Below are 23,717 nucleotides of genomic sequence, written 5' to 3' on the forward strand. Positions count from 1 at the left end.
AGTAATAATGGGTATCTCGAAAATTATCGTTGATTAATGGAGCGTGTGTGGTTAACCGGCACATTAAAATGAGATGATAGATGACATCGAGAGTGCCAAACTAATTTGCATGGTTATTTACATCTTGTTTGTGATCCTCGGTATCCCAGTCACAAATGGAAAGGCATAATCCGAGATTAAACATGTCATTGAATAGTTTCAATGAATCTCAAAAGATCTAGGAATTTCAGTTAACATAATTTCTTTCAAATTTCGTTTGGTGGAATTGGTAAATCCTCATTACCTACCTTTATAAAATTACAATTAGATTACGACATCCCTTTTCTAAGTTGTGAATTATATAGTTGGATCCTAGCCTTAATATTTCATTTTTGGGTCGTTGTATTAAAGATTATTCTTATCTTAAAACCTACCTTATTTTCACATATGTCTATTTCAAATGATGCTTCTGGTTCCTCCTCCTCCTCCTCCTAAAACTTTTCATTGTTGAACACTTGCTCAAAGGTGACATTAGATGACACAAACTACAATGACTGGATGCACAACATCCAAATAGCCCTTCGTTTCGAGGACAATGAGTATGTCCTTGAGAAAGAACTAAATGAGATTGACGAACAAAAGGCCACTCCTGAAGAATTAGCCACATACAAGAAGCACTACAATGATGCAATAAAAATTGCTTGCATCATGGTAGCCACAATGACTCCTGAGTTGCAAAGATTCTATGAGGGTTATTGGCCATACGAGATGAACAAGGACCTTATGGAGGATTTCGACACTCATATCTTTAGAGAGCTAGGCCGGAAATCTTCCCTCCTCCATACTCTCTCCTTAATCTCTTTCTTGCTAGCTTGGGTGTGAACCATTAGAGGCACGACGCTTGTGGTGCTTGCTTCCAAAGCTTCTACAAAACAAGGATCATTATTATTTGCTATAATAACAATAAGGTATGTAATCTTAAACCCTTTTATATGTTTTTCGAAAATTACCTAGGGTTTCTAGGGTTCTTATTTTGATTTTCTTAATTATAGATCTTGTTTTAGGTTGCATGCACACTGAAGAATTTTAAGTTGTTTTTGTTATGCCTAAAACCCATCACTTGAACCTCACCAGAGTTCATTCTTTCCGCCATCGCCATTAATTTGGAGATTTTTGGATATGTTTTTGGTTTGATTTTAGCAATATGATTGACCATTATCTTGGAGAGAGAACTCATGAAGTGGGAGGAGGAAACAAGTTTGTGATTACAGATTCGTAATTTATTGTCAAATTTGTATAAACAAACAACTATGTGTGTGTGTTTGGCACCCTCCATTGAAAGAAATATGCATTTTCCTTTACAGTGAACAACATATCTATTTCCTTTAGAGAGTTTGATTGATGATTTACATGGAAAATCAACTACAATGAAGTTTTGGGTATAATGGTTCCTTAGATTTCTAGGATTTTGGGTGTGAGCCATTACAGGCATCATACATTTGGTGCTTGATTTCCAAGGAAGATCTTGAAGAAAAGTGTATTGTTATTTTCAAAACTAGCAAATGTATGTTTCTAACCATATGGTTTTCGATTTTACATATGTTAGTTTGGTTTTCAAAGTACGTTGCTATTATGAGAAAATCCATAGAGAGAACTCATGAAGTGGTTTGATTTTAGCAATATGATTGACCACTATCCTGGAGAGAGAACTCATGAAGTGGGAGGAGGAAATGTGATTACAGATTCGTAATTCATTGTCAAATTTGTATAAACAAACAATTGTGTGTATGTGTTTGTCACCCTCCATTGAAAGAAATATACATTTTCCTTTATAGTGAACAACATATCTATTTCCTTTAGAGAGTTTGATTGATGATTTACATGGAAAATCGACTACAATGAAGTTTTGGGTATAATGGTTCCTTAGATTTCTAGGATTTTGGGTGCGAGCCATTAAAGACATCATACATTTGGTGCTTGATTTCCAAGGAAGATCTTGAAGAAAAGTGTATTGCTATTTTCAAAACTAGCAAATATGTGTTTCTAATCATATGGTTTTCGATTTTACATATGTTAGTTTAGTTTTCAAAGTACGTTGCTATATTGAGAAAATCCATAGATCTATAGGTTGCATGTGCCCACAAATAGTTTTATGTGAATTCCGTTATGCAAATCATGTTGATTAAAATTTTTGTAACTTAAAAATCTATCAGTATTTTCTTATTAAGAGGCACAAAAAAATAAAACCTTACCAAACATTCTGAATCTGGATTTTTAAGAGTATATTTATTAATTTGTCAATTAAGAGGCTAACAAACAACCCCTTAGTAAACGATAATGTTATCGTGGATGGAGTTTTAAGAGTATACTTATTAATTTGACAATTAAGAGGCTAACAAAAAAGTGGTAAAACGACAACGGAGGACAAAAATGTTATCGTGGATGGTATTTCCACCTCCTTACCAAAAAACCCACCACTTTTTTTTCGTTAAATTTATTTTTAGGCTACATTTTTTATCGAAAAAAAAAAAGAATATACTGTTATTCTCGATTTTTCGTCATCTTTCCATAGAGATCCATTTGATATATAAAAATGAACTTTTTTTTTGAAAAAACTCACTTCATTTTGTTAGTTTTTTTTCAATATTTAAGTTTATTTTATAAAAAAAACTAATTATATTTCAATTTTTAAGATCAACACCGACTAAAAAAATAATTTTTTTTGTACTCTATTAATAAACATCAACACCAACTAAAAAAAACTAGATCAGTTTAGATTCACAAATATTTCAATTTTTAACATTTACAATGTGAAAAAGCTCGATCAGTTCAAATTCACATTGTGAATCTGACTTACTATTATGCACACTATGAATCTGAGAAGGCTCACATTATGAATCTGAACAGGTTCACAATATGAATCTGAACAGGTTCACAATGTGAATCTGAACAGGTTCACAATGTGAATCTGAACAGGTTCACAATACGAATTTGAACAAGTTCACAATGTGAATTTGAACTGAAATACAGTTTTTTTTAAACATGAATATGAATCTATGTTTAAAAAGTACCAAAAGTATGAATTTTGATATATTTATTAATTTTTTTTTCTATAAAAGAATAAACGTTAACTTTTCAACAAAGAAAATGAAGTGAGTTTTTTTTTCGAAAAAAAAGTTTGTTTTTTATATATATCATCATAGATCTCTATGGAAAGATAATGAAAATCACGAACAGCGGTATATTAGATTTTTTTTTCAATAAAAAACATTGTCTAAAAAAAATTTTTAAACGAAAAATAGGAAATGAGTTTTGTTATAATATGGTATATATGCGTTCATTGTAAAAGTCTATAACCCTTCCTTTTTCCGTTGATATATATATATATATATATATATATATATATATATATATATATATATATATATGTGTGTGTGTGTGTGTGTGTGTGTGTGTGTGTTATTTTGTTTGTTACAACTATTGTGTCCGTAAGCATAATTCTGCACCAATGGATAAATAAAATCAATGGTCATGATTTGAAGGTTTACGATATTACAATAAGGTAACATGTACTATATAATCACACAAATTTCAGCAGCAGGTGTTATGGTCAATTAACCTATATTAAAAAAGAAATTCTCGAATTTTAAGGGATAATTTATTTCCTTTTTTAAAGCTGAATTTTTTAAATTAATTCAAATTTAATTCTATTATAATTTCTAATACTAATCGATTTTATTCTGTCAGAATGACAAATAGTCAAACATAATCTGGTAAATATATTTTCGATTTTATTCTTACAGAATATGGTTCATTCAACATATTTTTTTAATTAACATGCTTAAAGAATTATACAACATATTATCAAGAATAACATTTTCTAGAGAATACAGATTTTATTTTTTAAGAATCACTAATTACATTAATTCGTAAAGAATAAGACTAAACAATTATTACATTCATTCTGAAAAAAAGACCGATTAATAATGGTTTAAAAATTACATTTATTCTAAAAGATTAAAACTAAGTATGGTTAAAAAAATAAAAATAAAAACATCAAAATCTAACAAAAACACTAATCCATTCTGAAAAAATATTATTGTTAAGAAACACTTTATATATTCTGGCAGAATACATTATACTGGAATACTCTCGTTCTCCCTGTTTTCTTCTTTTTCCACATCAATGGCAACCTCTTTAAAATCTACATCCACAAAGAAAATATAATCAACTTTAAAATATTAAAACTTTTAGTATACTCTAAAAGAATAAAACTATAAATTCTAATAGAATGTGTTAGACATTAAATACTTCTAATTTATTCTAACAGAATGTAATACTCGAGTCACTTGATCAAGTATTCCCCGAGTCACTTGATCCAAATAATCGACTTAATCTAATTAAAATGATTCTAGAGCCTACATTGTAGCTAACACAGAGGACAATACGTTGGAAAAATTTAACACAATGAATCGATGTAAATTTTTATATTGGACGCACACACACTGAATTATATCAAAAAATCCATCTCTTTACCAAAAATTCCACCTCTTTTTTCCGTTTAAAATTTTTTAGGCCACATTTTTATCACAAAAAAACCGAATATACTATTGTTCTCGTTTTTTCGTCCTCTTTCATCGAGATCCATGTTGATACATAAAAAACGGACTTTTTTTTTCGAAAAAAAACCCACTTCATTTTGTTAGTTTTTTCAATATTTAAGTTTATTTTTATCAAAAAAAAAAACTAATTATACAAAAAATATTAATTTTTAGTACTCTATTAATAAACATCAACACACACAAAAAAAAACCCTCGAATAGTGTAGATTTTCACTGTGAATCTAAACTGTAAATATTTCATTTTTCAATATTCACAATGTGAAAAAACTCGATTAGTTCAGATTCACATTGTGAATCTGACTTACTATTATGCACAATGTGAATTGGAGAAAGTTCAAAAAAAAAAAACCTTGATTAGTGTTGATTCATAGTGTGAATCTAAATTGTAAATATTTCAATTTTCAACATTGACAATGTGAAAAGGCTCGATAATTTCAAATTCACACTGTAAATCTTGCTTACTATTATGCACACTGTAAATTTGAGAATATTCACAATATGAATCTGAACAGGTTCACAATGTGAATCTGAAATGAAATAACTTTTTTTTACATGAATATGAATTTATGTTTAAAAAGTATAAAAAACATGAATTTTGATAGATTTATTAATTTTTTTCTATAAAAAAATAGACCTTAACTTTTTAACAAAGAAAATGAAGTTAGTTTTTTTTCAAAAAAAAAAATTCGTTTTTTATATATTATCATGGGTCTCTTTGAAAAGAGGACGGAAAATCATGAACAATGGTATACTCCGTTTTTTTTTCGATAAAAAACATAACTTAAAAACATTTAAACGAAAAAAGGAAGTGAGTTTGGTTATAATCCGGTGCATATGCGTCCATTGTAAAAGTCTACAACTATTCTTTTTGTTGTTGATCGTTTTAAATTTCGATGCTTTGGATTGGTTCATTGGTTTCTTGGTTAATAATGGTTCTCTATTGAACTTATATATATATATATATATATATATATATATATATATATATATATATATATATATATATATATATATATATATATATATATATCAAAGTTCAGCGGACGAAAAAGAAAGAGAAAGTGGAAAAACAGAATGTTATATTTTTGTATATTCCCGTACTAGTTGTGAAACCCGTATATTATACGGGTTGATTAAAACAAAATGTTAAATAGAAACGATTAAATGAGAAGTTTATTTGAATTTGAAATTTGAAATAAATAAAATTTATGAGAAAAAAACATGTAAAAAATAAATAATTTAAAATTATTGTTTAGTTATCAGACCCGTATACTAAACAGGTTAATTATAACAAAATGTTAAACACAAAGGTTTAAACTGTAAATTTATTTAAAATTGAAATTTAAAATTTAAATTTTGAAATTAATATCATTATGGTAGGTTTAATTTATGGAAACTAATCTACACTAATATATTAGAAATGGAAAATGAAATAAATGACAAGTGGAAAATAAATATATCTCTAAATTATGACAAAATGACATGTGACAAATTGAATGAAAGAATGACATATGGCAAAATCATTCTTATTTATTAGGGTAGATTGGAATTCTTTAAAAGAAAAAAAAAGTTTGAAAATGATGTAATGAGAAAATGATTATTATAATATCAGTTTTAGTTTTTTCATTTTATAGTTTCATTTTGATTTTATTTGTAAATTTATAATTCATAAACGGTAAACATAAAAATTCTTGCAAATGAACACCTTTGTCTTTTGATGAATGTTGTGGGATTTTTTGTACTTAAAATGCACTTTCATTTAGCATTAGATTTAGGGGTGACAAATCGTGCTATCGTTTCGTATTTCTGTCTGACACGAAACGACACGACAATGTATTATGTAACACGAACATAACACGACATGATGTCGTGTTTTTATAAGTAACACGAAAACGAACGAATTAAAAAACGATAAACACGACAAATATAACATATAATAAAAACTAGTTTATTTAATGAATATTTTGTCAAATATAACACGACAAACACGATAAAAACTGCTAAATCGTGTCATTTTCGTGTCGAATTTTGAAAACTCGAACAAGACACGATACGACATCGTGTTTTTTACTGTTAACACGAACACGAATTCAAATTTATGTTTCGTCCCAATTTTGTTTCGTGTCGTATATTTTTGTCGTGTCGTGTCATAAATTGTCACCCTAATTTGATCAGTTGTTATATCCGTATACTTTATTATGCAATTTACTTGTGTAATTTATTATGCAATTTACTTGATATAATTTTAGAGCAATAATTGGTTTCTTAATTTGGTTTTTAAAATTTAGATAATATAGTCATTTACATATGTATGGTTAGATTTTAAAATTGCTTTTTTTTTTTTTTGCATTGTTTTAGTGATTTTTTAATTTTATTGTTACGAGCTGTATGAATAAACAACAAATATATCATATAAGACACAAAAAACACCCAAAAACAAAAAACAATAATGAATATGGTAAACTCAAAAAACCAACATGGTGGAACTAAGTCCAATTAGGGATGAACATTTGGATCAGACTGGTTTGACAGAATTTGGTAAACCTTGGATCGGACCTGTTGAGGCTTATCGAGTCTAAGTCTAGGTCCGGTTCCCAATTCCTGGACATAGGGGTGAACATTTGATTTGAACCAGATCGGACCAGCTCTTGAACTTGACTGGTTTGACAAAAATTAATGGACCTTAGACCGGACTTGTTGAGGCTCATCAGGTCCAGATCCAAGTCCGATTTCTGGTCCGTTCCAATTCAAAGATTCAAATGCTCACCCTAAGGATGCGTTTGGTACAAAGAATTCGGAGAAGAGAAATAGAATCAATTCCATTTCTCTTGTTTGGTTTGTATTAAAAATAGAGAGAAATGGAAAATAATGAATTCCATTTCCATCATATTGATTCTCTTTAATTAACAGAGAAAAGGTGGGAAAAAGAAAAAATCAACTCTACAAGAAATAAGAAAAAAAAAGGCGTAGAAATGATATGATCGGACCTCGACCCTTGCCGGCTACATCCCACAATTTAAATATTTAATCCCATGATTTATTTATGTTTTGTTTATAAATGTATGTTGTTTTCATTTTTGGAATTGGCCCAATCTTCTTTTGATGTGAGTATGCCTACAAATCTTTTCCAATCTAAATATTAACCTGCTATTAATTCTCAATTAAAGTTTATTTTTTTATGTACGCAATTGATTCATGAAATCAATTTATTGTTTGCTTCTTACCTTTTTCTTTTTTCAAACATTCACGTAGAGATTAAAAAAAAAATTTAATTATTATATTTTTTTTGTTGATCGTTCGAGCAATAACTGGTTCATGATTAAGGATGCATATTTTAACATAAAGATGCATATTTTAATAAATTAAAATGTACACTATAATGCATTTTTATACAAAAAAATATGAATAAAATAACCAAAAAAACTCATTTCCATTTCATTGTTTAATACAACCAAACAATAGAGATGATTCTTATGATCATTTATCTAGTGAAATCTTTGTTCTACCAAACAGTATAATCAATTCTTTTTTCCCATTTTAATTCATTTTCTCTTTATTTCCATTCTTTACTGTAATTTCATTTCTTTATACCAAACGCACCCTAAGTCTAACTTGTTAGTGCCAATAGCTTTTACTATGTTAGAATTTTGCTTGAATGCTCGTGGTTTTTTTCTTATCTTTTCACCTTCTTATTCTTTCAATGATATTTTGTTAATTTTTGTTTTGTTACAAATGCATCTTTAGTATTTATATATTAGAAATTATATCAAACTTAGTGTAGGAAATATATATGTAACAAACATTTAAAAAATATTGACAAAATTACAAAAATGTTCTCTGTGGTTTGTCAAAAGTAACAAAGTCAGTCCCTATTAATTTTTTTGATGCAAATGACCCTTGTGGTTTGCAAAACTTTCATAGATGACTCTTTTTACTAACACCGTTAATATTCAACCGTTAGGGACTGAATTAGCAAGGGTATTTTCGTCTTTTCAAGTATAAAGAGACTGGATTAGTAACTTTGGGTAAACCATAGGGACCATTTTTGTAATTTTGTCAAGACTATTCTAACTATCAAAAAATAGTTAATTGAAAATCTTAATAAAAATATCTATATATTAACATTATGAAAATATAAATATTGTATTTAGTATTATAGAATTGCACTTCCAATTTTGTCTTAAAAATGTATAATATCTTAATTTTGTTTCTAAGAATCTATATAGAATTAAAGTTTCAGTTTTTTCTTTATACACAAGTTATACTTTAAGAAATCTATTGAATGATAATATTTTATTTCTTTTAATCAATCCATATAGTAAATGAGTTTCACATATAGTATTCTAACAAACTAATGTGTATACAAAAGTTTGACAATAGTTTCACCGATTAATCTAAAAATTGAAATGGTAATTTTGATTCATGAAACAAAAAATAGGTTTTTTTTAATATAATAAATAAAGTTTTAATTGTTTTCTGAAAATGAAATTAGTTAAGGGATTTATGAGATTAAAACAACATAAATTTTGTATGTAGATTGTGCAATCATACCTAATATATAAGCCCAATATATAATTATCTATTTTCTGGAAAAGTGGCAAGACTCACGCAAATTCTATTTATAGAAATATATTATTATCTATTAGTAATGGAATAGAGAATATCACTATATCCGGAGAACGAGATGCAATCGCTTAAACAAATATCTACTCTCAGCAACAGATCGGAAGTTCAGTTTCTACCCTTAATGGCTCAAGAAGACCACCAATCTCCGCCGTATCTCGGTCAAGTACTAGTCATACGTCCACCGCCTGTCTTTTCTGTCCACGAACAATACATCTCGAGTAAATTCCAGATCCTGAAAGCATACGAATCACCATTACCTACTCACGATTTCCTCCAAACCTATGCGCAGTCCGTCAAAGTCGTCCTATGCTCCGGCGGGAGTCCGATCACAGCCGACGTGTTACATGACCTTCCAGCCCTCCAACTCGTTGTCTCCTCCACTACCGGCGTCAACCACATTGACATGGCAGAGTGTCGCCGGCGCGAAATTAGAGTCACTAACACCGGAGATTTATTTTCTGATGATGTAGCTGACGGCGCCGTTGGACTTTTGATCGATGTCATGAGGAGAATTTCTGCCGGAGATAGATTTGTTCGCGGCGGTCGTTGGCCTGCTATATCGGAGTATCCTCTTGGTTCTAAGGTTAGTAATTATTACAACGTTTTTTTCCTCAAGGCTCAAACTTTTGGTAACACGCTATTTGAAGTTTTGACTTTAGTATTTTTATTAGGTTCAAATATCGATCATGGGTTGATTTTTTTTTTCTTCTTAATTTATGCAACATAATTGGCTTTTATATAAAGTTTACACCATCGTTCATTTTATGATTAGAAGATGGCACACTTGAAAGGGAATATAAATTAACATTAAGAAAAACGAATCAGTCATTGATTGATTTGGTTTTTGATTGTTTGGTTTCAGTTGGGAGGCAAGAGAGTTGGGATTGTTGGGCTTGGAAACATTGGGTCAAGTGTGGCCACAAGACTAGAGGCCATGGGCTGCATAGTCTCTTACACCTCAAGGCAGAAAAAAAACTCCACACACTACACTTTTTATCCAAATGTCCTCCAACTGGCTTCCAATTCAGATGCCCTCATTATCTGTTGTGCGTTGACCAATGACACGCGTCACATGATCAACAACACAGTCTTGAGGGCATTAGGAAAAACAGGAGTCATTGTGAATGTAGCTCGTGGGGCTATCATTGACGAAGTGGAATTGGTGGAGTGTTTGGTTGAAGGGGAGGTTGGTGGTGCAGGTTTGGATGTGTTTGAGAAGGAACCAAAGGTACCAAATGAGTTGTTTGAATTGGATAATGTCGTGCTTTCGTCCCACAGTACTGCGTGCACAAGAGAATGCTTTTATGATGCTGCCCAAACTGTGGTAGCTAATTTGGAAGCGTTTTTCATGAGCAAACCCTTGCTTACTCCTGTATCCTAGCTAGTCTTATAGCTAGTTTGCACTTCGCTAGCGAATTTCCCTATTATTTGTAGCATCTTAATTTGGTTTAGATATAATAAATGTTCTAACCTTTTCTTTTTGCATATAATTACAATTCAACCTTCTCCCGTTAGAGGACGTTAAAAAGCAGGTTACACAACTTTAAATATCAAATATTGAGTGTATATGCTATAAGACATTTTCTTTTATATATTTGTACTTAAATAAAATGAAAATAAACGTATTTTAGAATTCGACCCTCCAATTGAAAATGTCAACAGTTGATCTTAAAGCTGTTGGTTTATCTTCTGGAGCCCAAATGAAACTCTTGATATCATCATACAAGATTACTTGTGGCTTTCAACTAAGAAAGCACATAATTCTTTATTTTCAATGATCTAGAAAACATATCATATCATCTTCTTTGTTTATATTGTTACAAGAATCTATATTCTATTTGTGACCAACTTTTAAGTAATCAAATATATGATATTGGTAACGTTCTTACATTTAGTAAGTTACACTTATTTTGTCTGTTTAGAATTACATTTAGAGAACTTATAAAACAATAGCATGTTTTATTTTTATAAAATCCAGTATCAAGTCAATATTGCAATGTAATAAGTAAAATTTTATGAGTTTTCAATGCAAAATTACATGTTGTCTATAAAATCACTACAATATATTGATAACTTTCATTTGGTCCAACTGTAAGTTTTATTCATCTTGTATGTTATTGGATAATTTACATATTCACTAATCAATAAAAATGTTATTTAAACTCTATATCAGGTAAAATGTTGTATCGAATCATAATCATCAATAAGTATACTATTTATATTGCATATTCTAGCTAGTAATAACTAGTTTAGAAGTATTGATGGGAGGAAGAAGTGGAAAACTATAATATGGATGAAGTTGTTTCTATTCCTATGCATGATAATTCATCTAATAATAGTAAAAATGAGTTTCAGTCTAGAACGTCCATATTATCATGAGAAAGATTCACATAACATTATTAAACTTATTCTAGTAAAATATTTTTAATGCATTATTATGATAAAGGTGGTTGCAACATCTCCGTTTGTTACACTAGTTATTATATAATAATCAAAGGGCTTTTAGTCTAATGATATCTGGTGTTGACCTCCCTCCTTGAAGTCGAGGATTCAATACTCATTGTAGACATATGTAAAATAGGAGTACTTTAATATATTTTCCATTTCAAAAAAAGGTTATTATATAATCGGAGAATGTTCAGAAGAATGTGTATTACTCATGGAGTCATGGGTACTGGTTATTAAGTTTAGAGAGTTATATACAATAATCAAGTTGGAATTTATTGGATTGTTGAATCGAGAAAAAAAAAAGGATAAAATGTGATGTATTTTTTCAGGGTTCATTTATATTCACGAACAATACATCTTAGAGCGAGTTTTATGTGGTTGTTTAGAAATAGTGTAGGAATTATGTATATTTGTTGTTAAAAAATGGTTGTTTATACATTATTTCTTTATATTATTGATATTATATAGTAAACAATTAATATAATTATAACATAGCAATAATAATGAGAGCTGATTTGTATACAACAAGAATTATCTATAGTTCTATACACAACAAATTTTAATAAATAGACAATTCTACCCTTTTCTCTATTTTACCAAATTTTACACTTTACCCCTCGAATATATAAATATATTTATGTCTACCATATATAACTTTTTTTAGCAAAATTTCAACTTTATAGTTCCCCCGCCCCCCCCCCCCCCCCCCCCCCCCCCCCCACTAACAAATATATTTTTTCCCTATTTTTTTGTCACGTATAACTTAAAAAATACAAAACAACAATATATATTTCACTTGATAATAACATTGAAAATTTTAACTAGCCATTCAAAACAACACTATATATTTCACAAAGCTTTTACCAAAAAATGTGATCAAACAGCCGTCTAAATAGACAACCAAACAATAATCCGAATCAAAAAATATAGAACTAACTATTAAAAAAACTAGGAAATTTAATAACATTCAACTCAAATATATTAATCGGTGACATAATCTTGCAATGTGCCTTGAGAACTAGCATTGGACTGAGTCAAATCATTTCCATGTATGTTTCTTTTCTCTTTCTTTCTCTTTCTTTCTCTTTCTTTTTTTACTCTATTGAACCCATCTGCTAGATAATCACACATACACTAAAATTAAATAACATTCAACTCAAATGAAACCAAAAAGGTATCAAATGGAACTCAAATGTAACCAAAAGTTATCTTGCTGTGAAGCCACAAAGATGTACAGTAAACGATCAGAAAACTAGAACTCCATTCCAAATAAATTCACATTGATGTTTGGATTTGAAGATTGGATATATAGTAAACAATCTGATAACAAAAGGTTGATACAATATTGTGCAAGAAGCTAAAAAAAACTCGAGAACATTGATATTGTACAGGGACGATCACAAAATAGAATCATGATCAAGCAATTATAAATCAATTTATGATTATATAGGAAACGATTCCAAATTAGTTCACAGTTCCAAATTCGTGCTTTTACAAACTAGATAAGAGACGCGTTGATAGAGGTAGCAATTGTACTGGGAACGATCAGAAAATTGAATCCATGATTAACCAATCAAAATCAGTTCATGATTTTAGAAGAAACGATTGTAAAGTTCACAATTCCATCTTAGTGCTTTTGCAAATAAGATAAGAGACACACTGATACAGGGAAACAATCAAAATTAGAAACAAAATCGCAATTGTAACAAAAATTAGCGCATACCTATGAAGCAAGCTTGAAGCAGTTGATGAACGACGACAGTGGAGTAAACCGGAGGCTGCAGAGACGGTGAAGCAAGGCGGAGGCGGCGACGGAATGAAGCAAGCAGTGGACGATGATGGAATTGAAGTCGTATCTGATCGTGATCGTGGGAATGTGTTATACGTAGGGAAGGGTTTTAGAGTAGAAGGATAGTTAATGTAAAATAATGAAAGGGTATAATTGTCCATTCATATAAATTTGTTGTGTATAGCAAAATTTGTAGTGTATCAATCCCCTCCCATTAGCAATATATCTAAATATCAAATTATTAATTATTATAATCGGATCGATTCCAGATTAGAAGATTTATTAAATAAGCTTGGGCCCGCACTTAATTTTATTTGGCCCGTAATGTTAGAATAGAATTCTTGACCACACGAAGCTTTTCAAAAGAGAGAGTCAGAGAGACGACCAACAACGTTACACAGAATTTGAAATATTGAACACACACTCTGATTACACCATCGAAATTGTTTCTCTTCTTCGTCACTAGCTACACTTATAGCTCTGATAATCTCCCACAATTCCGACATCATGTTTTGCAACTTCTACCCCTTTCACACTGGTATGTTAATTGTATCAGCGAATCACTTCATTCTAGCTCGGGTTTAGTTGTGATTTGGCGACTTTAGTTTTAAATCGATGTAGTTAGCAAGACTATTGAAATTATTGTGTTAGTATTGATCAGGATTGTGATATTTCTGCCTATATTCTATTTCACGATGGTTATTGTTACATTTTTTGTAGTCCTTATGATATAAGACGATTTTTTCGACAATATAATGAAAAATTGCAAACACCAAGTTTGGTTTGCTCATTTTATAGTCTTAGATTTCCTTTTCTATCTCCCTCATATTGCTATTGCCTATTGGTGTGCGAATTTACATTGCCTATGACTCATTCTCAAGAAAACAAACTTAATAACCGCAAATTTTGTACGGTTGTTAAGTGGTGACACTTATGTTAGACTTCAAGCTGCTTAGGGAAAATATCTAATTAAGTGCGTTTCACAAAAAATTGTCCAAGATAGGACTGTAGGTGGTTCTAGGGTTTATAGATTTGTCATTTCGACCGATCATTTACAATGCATTCAGTTCATTGTTTTCTATATCTTTCTTCGACAGATGTAAATAATTAGTGTGTTCCATGCAAGTTTATGTTTATAAATAACACTTAGAGGTTTCGTATTCTTGTTATTGGCAAATAAAATATATTAACTATGTTTATTTACATTGAATAGCTAGTGTGCAAACGCTTTTCCTTTGCGATATATAATACAAATTGCATGTCCTTGTGAATGGTAATTGATATATATATATATATATATATATATATATATATATATATATATATATATATATATATATATATATATATATATATATATATATATATATATATATAGTAGGTGTGAGACTCGTGTACTACACGAGTTTATTAAAAATCTTCTCTAATAAACGAAGGTCTTTTTGTCACTTGTCAAATTGTCAAGAGTTTTGCCACATGTAATTTTGTTGGAGTTTTAGAACTATTATTTTCCACTTGTCATTTTTTGAAAATAAAATTCCACAAAGTTCAAATGAGTTTTATAAAGAAAGAGAATCATTCTATTAATTTGATAGTAAAGTCTTATAAATGTTATAAAGAATATTTTATTTCTTTTATAAATATTCCAAAAGATTACAGTATGTTATATAAAAATAATATTTTTACCTATTTCCTTCTAAAAACTTATCCGCCCTTTTTAACACCTAAATCTAAATTTAGGACATCATCTTCCTTTGGAATAGATTCCAATCAATTATCCACTTTCTAGAACAATTAAGCTTATTAAATTCGAGGGAAAAAAATTCTTGGAGATTTCCTAGAAAGAAATTAATGGATTAACTCTCCTATGTACCACGTGAACTCGTGGATAGGGTATGTGCTGAGAAGATGCTGGATTTTGAAGAGAGAATGAAGGATCCAAAATCATGTAAATCACGACAAAGAAGAAGTCTAAATTATACCGGGTGAGTTGAAAGAAAATTTATATGTGCAACCATCAAAGAGATTGATTGAAAGAGGCGATGGATGAAATTATCGATCTTAAGGATTTGTACAACTACGGTACAGAAGAGGAGAAAAGATGAATAGGGCATTTTTGGGTGAGGCTATATTTACCAATTTTAGTCCCGTTGACCAAAGTTTTTGTCCCATTAACTTTTTATTCCATCGGGGATGGGGATGAGGTTAGAAACTTAGGGATGAGGACAAGGATTGTGAACCCTGCCCATTTCCATCCCTAATTGGTGATAGCCCTTATAAGTTATAATGCTTGTGTTTCCGATCCGTTGGCGAGAAGGTGGGCTTGGAAACATTGGGTCACGGGTTGCCACATGACTTTAGGCCATGGGTTGCATAATCTCATTCACCCAAATGCACAAAAAAACTCCTCCACTCCATTCACTATCTATCCGAATGTCCTCCAGCAAGTTTCCAATAGTAATGCCCTCATAGTTTGTTCTCTGTTGTGCAACGACCAATGACACATATATCACCACATTCACTGTATATCAGTATATCACCAACACGTGTAATCTCACTTTAACTTCTTTTATTAATACCCTAAATGATTTTTAATAGTAAATTAGATATTAATAAAAAAAACACTACAACAAACCAACATGCAAATGTCAACAAATAATCATAAAGTTGATCTTTTCATATCAAGACCCCAAACGAAACACTTGACATCATCATAAAAGATTTGTGCCTTTTGGGAATCGAAGATTTGTACACCATGGTACCCTTGATCATCAAATTTCCTTGTCACATGCACCCCACAAGCCTCCAACATATTAGCAAACTCTTTTTGTCTATCAATTAGTGGGTCTCCATTGTTACCTAAGATCAGACATTTTGGTAAATGTATGATCTTTTCACTTGGAGATCTGTTTAGATCTCGTAATGGATTACAATATTCATGGTCTCGATCACTAGCTTTGGGTAGTGCGAGAGACCACATGAGATCATTAGCCATCAAAGGGACTATACGGTCATTCACCAGTCGAAGTTCTGATTCAGTGCGCTTCACCCCACCAAAAAATGGTTGGTTCATTATGAGCCCTACGATCTTTATTGGATTAAGATCAAGATCAAGGGCACGTAAGCCAGCATTGTACGCTATATTTCCTCCTGAGCTATCTCCCATCAAGTATGCTTTGGAAAAGTCAGCGAGCTCAGTCAACCACTCATCACAACCGTTGATCTGTAATGCCTGGTCACGCACCCACAACACCGCCTCCATGGCATCATCATACGCCGCCGGGAGGCGGTGTTCAGGAGCAAGGCGGTACTCGACGGAGATCACAATCGCCGGAGACTGGGCGGATATGGCGGCACATGAATTGTGGAAGGGAAAAGAGGTGGCGCTAAAGAGAATAAATCCACCACCGTGGAAGTAGATAATGATCGGGAGTTTCCCGGTGGTGGTTATCGGTGGTGACACAGGGCGGAAGAGTCGGATGAAGGTGGTGTTTGTGGTGTTAAGTGGTATATCTTTGGAGAGAACGAATTGGGAATCAGCTGTGAGTTGTGGTGTTGCAGGTGAGGATGGAAGGGGGGCAAGTCGGGTCAATGACCCATCGGGGTTTTGTGTGATTTTTAGGAAGTTGTAAGGATCCGACTTGAATTTCGGAACAGCCATGGCCGTAGACAATTTGAAAACGTGTCTTGTTAACGAGTTTATAATAAAGAGTAGGTGTACCTAATATATATGAAATATAGTAATAAATTCATAAATTTAATGTTATTACATAAATCGATTTCAAAGGTTTCATATATTCAAATACATATTCGATAAATTTATGATCAATTAAATGAATTCATTTAAAACAAATCCATTATCATTTCAGCAGTCATAAATAATATAACACAAATTGACCAATTCATATATATATATATATATATATATATATATATATATATATATATATATATATATATATATATATATATATATATATATATATATATATATATATGGGAAAAATAAATATACATTACAGCCCCACCTAAGCTTAGGTACTAAACCTCTTGAAAATACATTGTTTTACTATATAAAGATTACGGTTAATACTTCAAGATGTAAATTCAAGATCGACACAATAGGGTTTAGGGTTAGGGTTTAAGGTTTAGGGTTTAGGTTTAGGGTTTAGTAATGTTCACTTGGATGAAGTAATAAACGATAATAGAGGAAAGAAAACAGAGATGGTAAAACAATAATGAAAGAAAGAAATGTTATGGAGGATGATATATTTACCAAGTGAAACCAAACCCAGCATATTTAGCATGTTAAAACGACATATTTTAGAGGTTTAGTACCTAAGCTTAGGTGGGGCTGTAATGTATATTCCCTATCCCCTATATATATATATATATATATATATATATATATATATATATATATATATATATATATATATATATATATATATATATATCCCTATTTTAATAAAAGAATAGTTTTAATCTCCTTTTGACATGTGTAATAATATTAGGCCTCTTAGTTAATACATATTTTATTCTTTTTTTTGCCATGTGTCACCTATTAAACCTCTTAATTAATGCATGTCACTTGTCAACCTATTAATTTTTTTATTTCAAACTAGGTGAGACCCATGTATTACATGAGTTTATTTAAAAAAAATTAAATATAAAATTTTACCAATTTAAGAAGTTTTAATTTATAAGAAAAATAAGAAAAAAATTTAAATTAATGAGACTTTAATACATTGAATACATTACATATATAAATCATTTCTAATAAATACCTTACATATATATTACCTTACATATTAAATGTGAAATTTTAATTTAATAAAATGAAAATTACAATAAAATGACAGGTGAAAAATAAAAAATTCAAAAATCTAGAAAATGACATGTGTCCAAATGAAGGAGAAGAGGACATGTGACAAAAAAACATTCATTTATTAAGGAGGATTTTAAAATTTTCACTTTAATTACAATAAATTAATAACAATGCAATAAAAATTAAAATAAAATTAATACAAATTATAAGGTGATATAATTTTACATATTTATTTAAATTAACGATTATAATTGATTAATAGTTTTGTGTTCTAATTATTAAAGTTTAATTAGTTTTGTAGCCGTGATTTCACGGGTTATAAACTAGTATATATATATATATATCGAAATTATCATCCCTGCATAATGTATTGTTTTTTAAAAGGCCAAATGATATGGTTAAGTATTTTCTTTTTATAAAATGAATGATAAATTAAATACTTTTTGTTCCTACAAATCCTTATATCCAATTAAATAATGATATATGTAACATTTAATGTTCATTTAATGATATTTTAATATATTAATATAACACATGTTATCATTTAATTGGGTATGAGATTTATAGAGACAAAAATAAAAAGATATTTAATTTCTCAAAATGAATATATAAAATAGATAGTAATTTTGTATTTAACAATCAAATCTAATATATATTTACCAAAGGGCTTGTAGCCCAGCAGCATCAGGTGTTGCCCTCCCTCTTTGAGGTCGAGGGTTCGAGTCCCGTTGTGGACATAGGTGGAATATGTGTTGTTAGCTTAGGAGTAGATTAGATTTATCGGTTCAAAAAAAAATCTAATATATTTGCAACACTATGTTAATTTGGGAATTGTTTCTTTGGAATAAAAAACCAACAACTTCTTGAAGTATAGCTGGAACTTTAAAGATGGCATTTATTTCAACATTTACATGTCGCACATGATTGTCAGGGTTGATAAAGTGTAAACCAGGACGGAATTAAAACAGAAAGCAAAAAATATTAAAAATGGAAACCAAATTAATGTAATTAATTAGAAGTTGTGACAACCCAAGTTGTTCCGTTACATTTTCCCGTTACCGTTAACGGAATATTCCAGTTTATAAAAGTTCCGTTAATTAGTCTTCGTCAATTTAATAAACATCCCAAATGTTTCATTTATTTATGTCGTTAAGTCGTGATAAAAGAAAATAAAAACTCGTATTACACATTTCCATTTAGTTGGAAAAGTTAGTTTTTATTATTACGACCACTAAATCGGGTGCGACCAAAAGCCCCGCTAAACGACAGTATCGGATAGAGTTCCACCGTGTCCAAAACTTAGACACTATATAAAATGTTCAAAGCTTTCATTTGAAGCTTTTGGCTTCATTTCATTACTCTCTCTCTAACCTCTCTCCTCATCCAAGATCAAGGTCAAAAACATAGATTTAAGGCTCCAAATCAAAGAGGTAACATTCCTAACTTGTTATCTAACCTCTTTAGCCTTCAAATTAATGTTTAAAATGAGATTTAGGACCTGGAACAAGTGTTTACGGCCAAGGCACATGCTTGGGCCGTAAACACATAAATATGGGGTTTTAGAGCCAATTAACCCTTCCAAATCATTGTTGGTACTTAGATACGACTTTGAGGCTTACAAACTTGGACTTGGAACACCTTAAAATTGAATTTTGAGGGACAAAAGAGAGTTTATGGGCAAGGCATGTGCTTGGGCCGTAAACTCCTCAAACATGGGGAGTAAACACCTTTTTACATGTTAGAATGCCTTGAAACTCCACCAATAGCCTTGTAATAAATCCTAGAATCATCTAAAAATAGTTTGGGAACCTTAAACATGTCAAACACCCTCCATTTAGGAGTTTACGGCCAAAGCTTCCCAAGAAATAGCTCCAGGGCCGCAAACTCATGAAAACATGTTAAAAGGTGCCCTAAATTCATACCAAGGCTTAAGACATAAATTAGGGGCTTGTCCTTTTGGGTTTAGATCAATTAAACTCAATAAAATGAAGGGGTAAAGGGAGTTTACGGACCAGACATGTGTCAAGGCCGTAAACACCCCTAAACATGCCCAAAAGATAGTTTTTATTCCTCAAATGGCCTTAGACTACTTCTATAAAATGCTAGGAGTGTAATAAGGGCTTGAAACTTCAATAAAACCATGGTATAGGAGTTCATGACCGTGAACTCCCTTAGGGATGGTTCATGGGCCGTAAACTCCATAATGGTGCCCTTAGAAGCCTTAAACTCATCCATACCACTTAGATTTGGACCTAGAATAATTCTATGATGAAGATTGAAGCCTTAAAACACACTAGAACCCTTCACCATGAGTTTACGGCCGTAAACTCATGGTGAATAGTCCCTGGGCCGTAAACACCATATTAAGGGCTTACACTTGGAGAATAAACTCCATTCCTAAGCCATACGCACCTTTAGATGCTACCCGGGACACCCAAACACTTAACCAAAGTGTTTTCCGCTCCTTTGAGCGCGTATACTTGTTTAATTAGTATTAAATATACTAATAGTATGTGAACATATGTTATCGTATGTTAAATAGGTCATTGAGTGTGTTCGAGTCCTTACATAGCACCGAACGCCCAAACGGCACCCTCGTCGGACCTACTTACACCAGGTGAGTTCATACCCCTGAATGAACCTTTTAATGTTTTTACATATTTTATAGGGGGAATACAAGTTAAACATGCCAGTTATCATATCAATCACATGTGATTGATAACCCGCATGCTCAAGATTTTACCACACTGTACACTATTTTACCAAGTAGGACACTATAATGGTTTTCAAAAGGGATTTCAATTGTTTCAAAACTCTTACTTATGCTGTTTTATCTAAATTCATTTTAAATTGGTTTATAAAGGTTCCAAAGATTTTAAAGGCTTTCAAACCTATTTTACCAAGAACACCAAATGCTATTTTCCTTAATATAAAGGTTTCCAAGGTTTTCATCAAGTTCCTTTCACGATGTATACTTTTACTTGTTTGTTACTGCTGCTTCGCTTTTACTTATTTAAAACTCCTACTTGATAACGCAATTCTTTCGTGATACACTTATACCTGATGGACGCTTATACTTATTCACACTCTTACTTAGTGATACGATTCTACTTCACTTATACTTGATATCGCCTCTACTTCACTTATACTCGATACACTCTTACTTCACTTATTGTCGTCTCTACTTCGTGATACGCTTATACTTATTTGACACTCCTACTTCACTTGCGACCGCTCCTACTTCACTTGTTAGACGCTCCTACTTCACAATAATCACTTCTACTTGATACACACTCAGTCGTAGTTAGATGTATGTCTATGCTTATATAGGTACATATAAGTAATGATTGAAAGACTTAGGAAGGCTCGTCCGCCCTATTTCCTTTTCTTCGTTGAGATGTGATCTGGTGGGATCGGATGGCCGTCCGAAGGTCGCTTGATTCATTAGTTATATATTATGTATATGAGTATGGACATATAGGAATTCTCTAGTCAGTTCAGTTAAAAGTCTCTACCTCTAGTCTACACTTACATTAGAAACGCACTATTGGGCAGTCTCTACCTCCAGTTCAACACTTACACACTACCCACTATTTGGAAGTCTCTACCCACTATTTGGGATGCATCTTCAGGACACGGCCTTCTCCGTCGTCTAGTTGGTAACCAGAATCTCCTGTAAGGAGAGCGGACATTGTGTGTATAGATCTATACGGGATTGACAACCCCGCACCCAGACTGCTAGCTACTGTCCCGACCTACCAAGCCAACGGGTGACAAATGTCATATTTTAGACGCTTGTAGGGCGTCTGGTACTCTAGTCAGTATGGTTACAAGTATCCCGGGTTACCTTATAATTCATTGGCTTTAAGGTAACGGTATTTCACCGGCAATTTAAACTGTATGCTGGTAATTCATTTTCAGAGTCACACTGTTTTGACCTTACAAGACGTATCTTTCATTTGATACTGTCTGGGGTCTGTTTTCTCTGTATTGACCTTACAAGACGTATCTTTCATTTGATACTGTCTGGGGTCTGTTTTTCACTGTTTTAGACCTTACCATCTGTACCTTTCATTTGGTACCTTCTGGGGTCTGAGTCTCTACTTGTTAGACTGAACCAGGCGTGTCGTTAGTTCGATACTCTCCTGGAGTCTATGATTCCTTTGCCTTAGTCAGCAGTCCTCACTGCTGAGGCTTATGTTATTTCCTTGTAGTCTCTCGCTTTCTTTAATAATCAAATTCAGTATTTTGATAATGATAGCAAATAAGGGAAACCACTTTTTACCACATAACACTAACCAGTCTTGGTAGAAGGCTGCTTTTATTAAAGAAAATATAGGATTTTCTGGAAAGAACTCTAATGCACTGTAAACACTTAAACTATTACTTTATAAGGGTATTTGAACGAAATGTCACTAAATACTTATGAACTCACCAGCATTTGTAAAAATGCTGATACTCGCTTTTCAAATAACTTGTATTCTCATGTTAGCATTAGACAGGTACATTCCCCTGGAGCTGTTGATGAAGACGGCTTAGTACCTTGCTGTACTTATTATATTTGTTTGTATACTTTGAATTGTTGTAATCTAACCATGTAAAATTATTACTATTAATGCAATGTTTTGTTGTACTTTGATTACTATAATGCATGTGTTGTGATACTTGACATGACGTCATCCACCCCAGAACGTTTCCGCCGTTCCGGTTTTGGGGTGTGACAGAGGTAGCATCCAATGTTGCGGAAAATATGTATGTATAATAGGTAACATATAACTACATTAAGATTAATGTTAATTATAAATAATACTAGTAAAATTTTTTATTTGTAAAAATAAATATTATCTTAAAAAAAAAGTTGTATGGTACACATTTGTGTCAGCATCTACGATGGTTAGGCTACCTAGAGTGAGCCATTATTGAGGGTGTTATGCGTGTTATCGACATGAACACCACCCCAAGGGTGACATGGTGGGCATGACCGTGGTTGGTCGTGATCCGAACAACGGCTTTCCATGGTTCTCTTTGTCTATATCTATTTTCTTCTCATCTCCCTTTTTTAAATGCACAACACATAATACATGGAGTAAAGTTATAAAAGTTGATGAAGAGTGGTGACCATTTCCTAAGTGTGTGGTGGGAAATTGGTAAGCGATGAAGTGACAACACTTTTGAAGTGGTCAAGATGTTTGGATGATGGTTCGATGACCGGTTTTGGAAAGATGTTTAGGTGGCAGGAATGCCTCTAAAATGACGGCTTCTTAGCTTTTCCACAGACAGGCAAAGATTGTTACATTAGTGACATACAGGGTAATGAAGGTTGAGTGTGGCAATGACTAAAGGAATGTTTGTTTACCACTTAATATCTCTTAATAAGAGATAGATATGAATCTGTAAAAAATCCAGACTGTTTGTTTACCCCTTA

General features: G+C 31.6%; 2 protein-coding genes and 1 long non-coding RNA gene across 3 annotated transcripts; 1 reads left to right on the plus strand and 2 right to left on the minus strand.

The window, feature by feature from the left end:
* Nucleotides 1–9,233: 9,233 nt before the first annotated feature.
* Nucleotides 9,234–10,746, plus strand: LOC111908205 (glyoxylate/hydroxypyruvate reductase HPR3). Its single transcript, XM_023904041.3, has 2 exons — nucleotides 9,234–9,810; nucleotides 10,090–10,746. The coding sequence occupies exons 1-2, from the start codon at nucleotides 9,286–9,288 to the stop codon at nucleotides 10,606–10,608; spliced, it is 1,044 nt and encodes a 347-aa protein (XP_023759809.1). The 5' UTR covers nucleotides 9,234–9,285; the 3' UTR covers nucleotides 10,609–10,746.
* A 1,732-nt stretch (nucleotides 10,747–12,478) lies between these two features.
* On the minus strand, nucleotides 12,479–13,614 carry LOC128127087 (uncharacterized). Its single transcript, XR_008225143.1, has 2 exons — nucleotides 13,399–13,614; nucleotides 12,479–12,787 (listed from the first exon to the last, which is right to left on the minus strand). It is a non-coding gene; the product is annotated as an uncharacterized LOC128127087 (long non-coding RNA).
* A 2,404-nt stretch (nucleotides 13,615–16,018) lies between these two features.
* Nucleotides 16,019–17,258, minus strand: LOC111908204 (probable carboxylesterase 8). The gene has a single exon (XM_023904040.3). It carries the CDS (start codon nucleotides 17,123–17,125, stop codon nucleotides 16,124–16,126), a length of 1,002 nt encoding a protein of 333 aa, XP_023759808.1. The 5' UTR covers nucleotides 17,126–17,258; the 3' UTR covers nucleotides 16,019–16,123.
* Nucleotides 17,259–23,717: the final 6,459 nt, after the last annotated feature.

The sequence above is a fragment of the Lactuca sativa genome, chromosome 7 (assembly GCF_002870075.4).
Source record: "Lactuca sativa cultivar Salinas chromosome 7, Lsat_Salinas_v11, whole genome shotgun sequence".
NCBI lineage: Eukaryota > Viridiplantae > Streptophyta > Magnoliopsida > Asterales > Asteraceae > Lactuca > Lactuca sativa.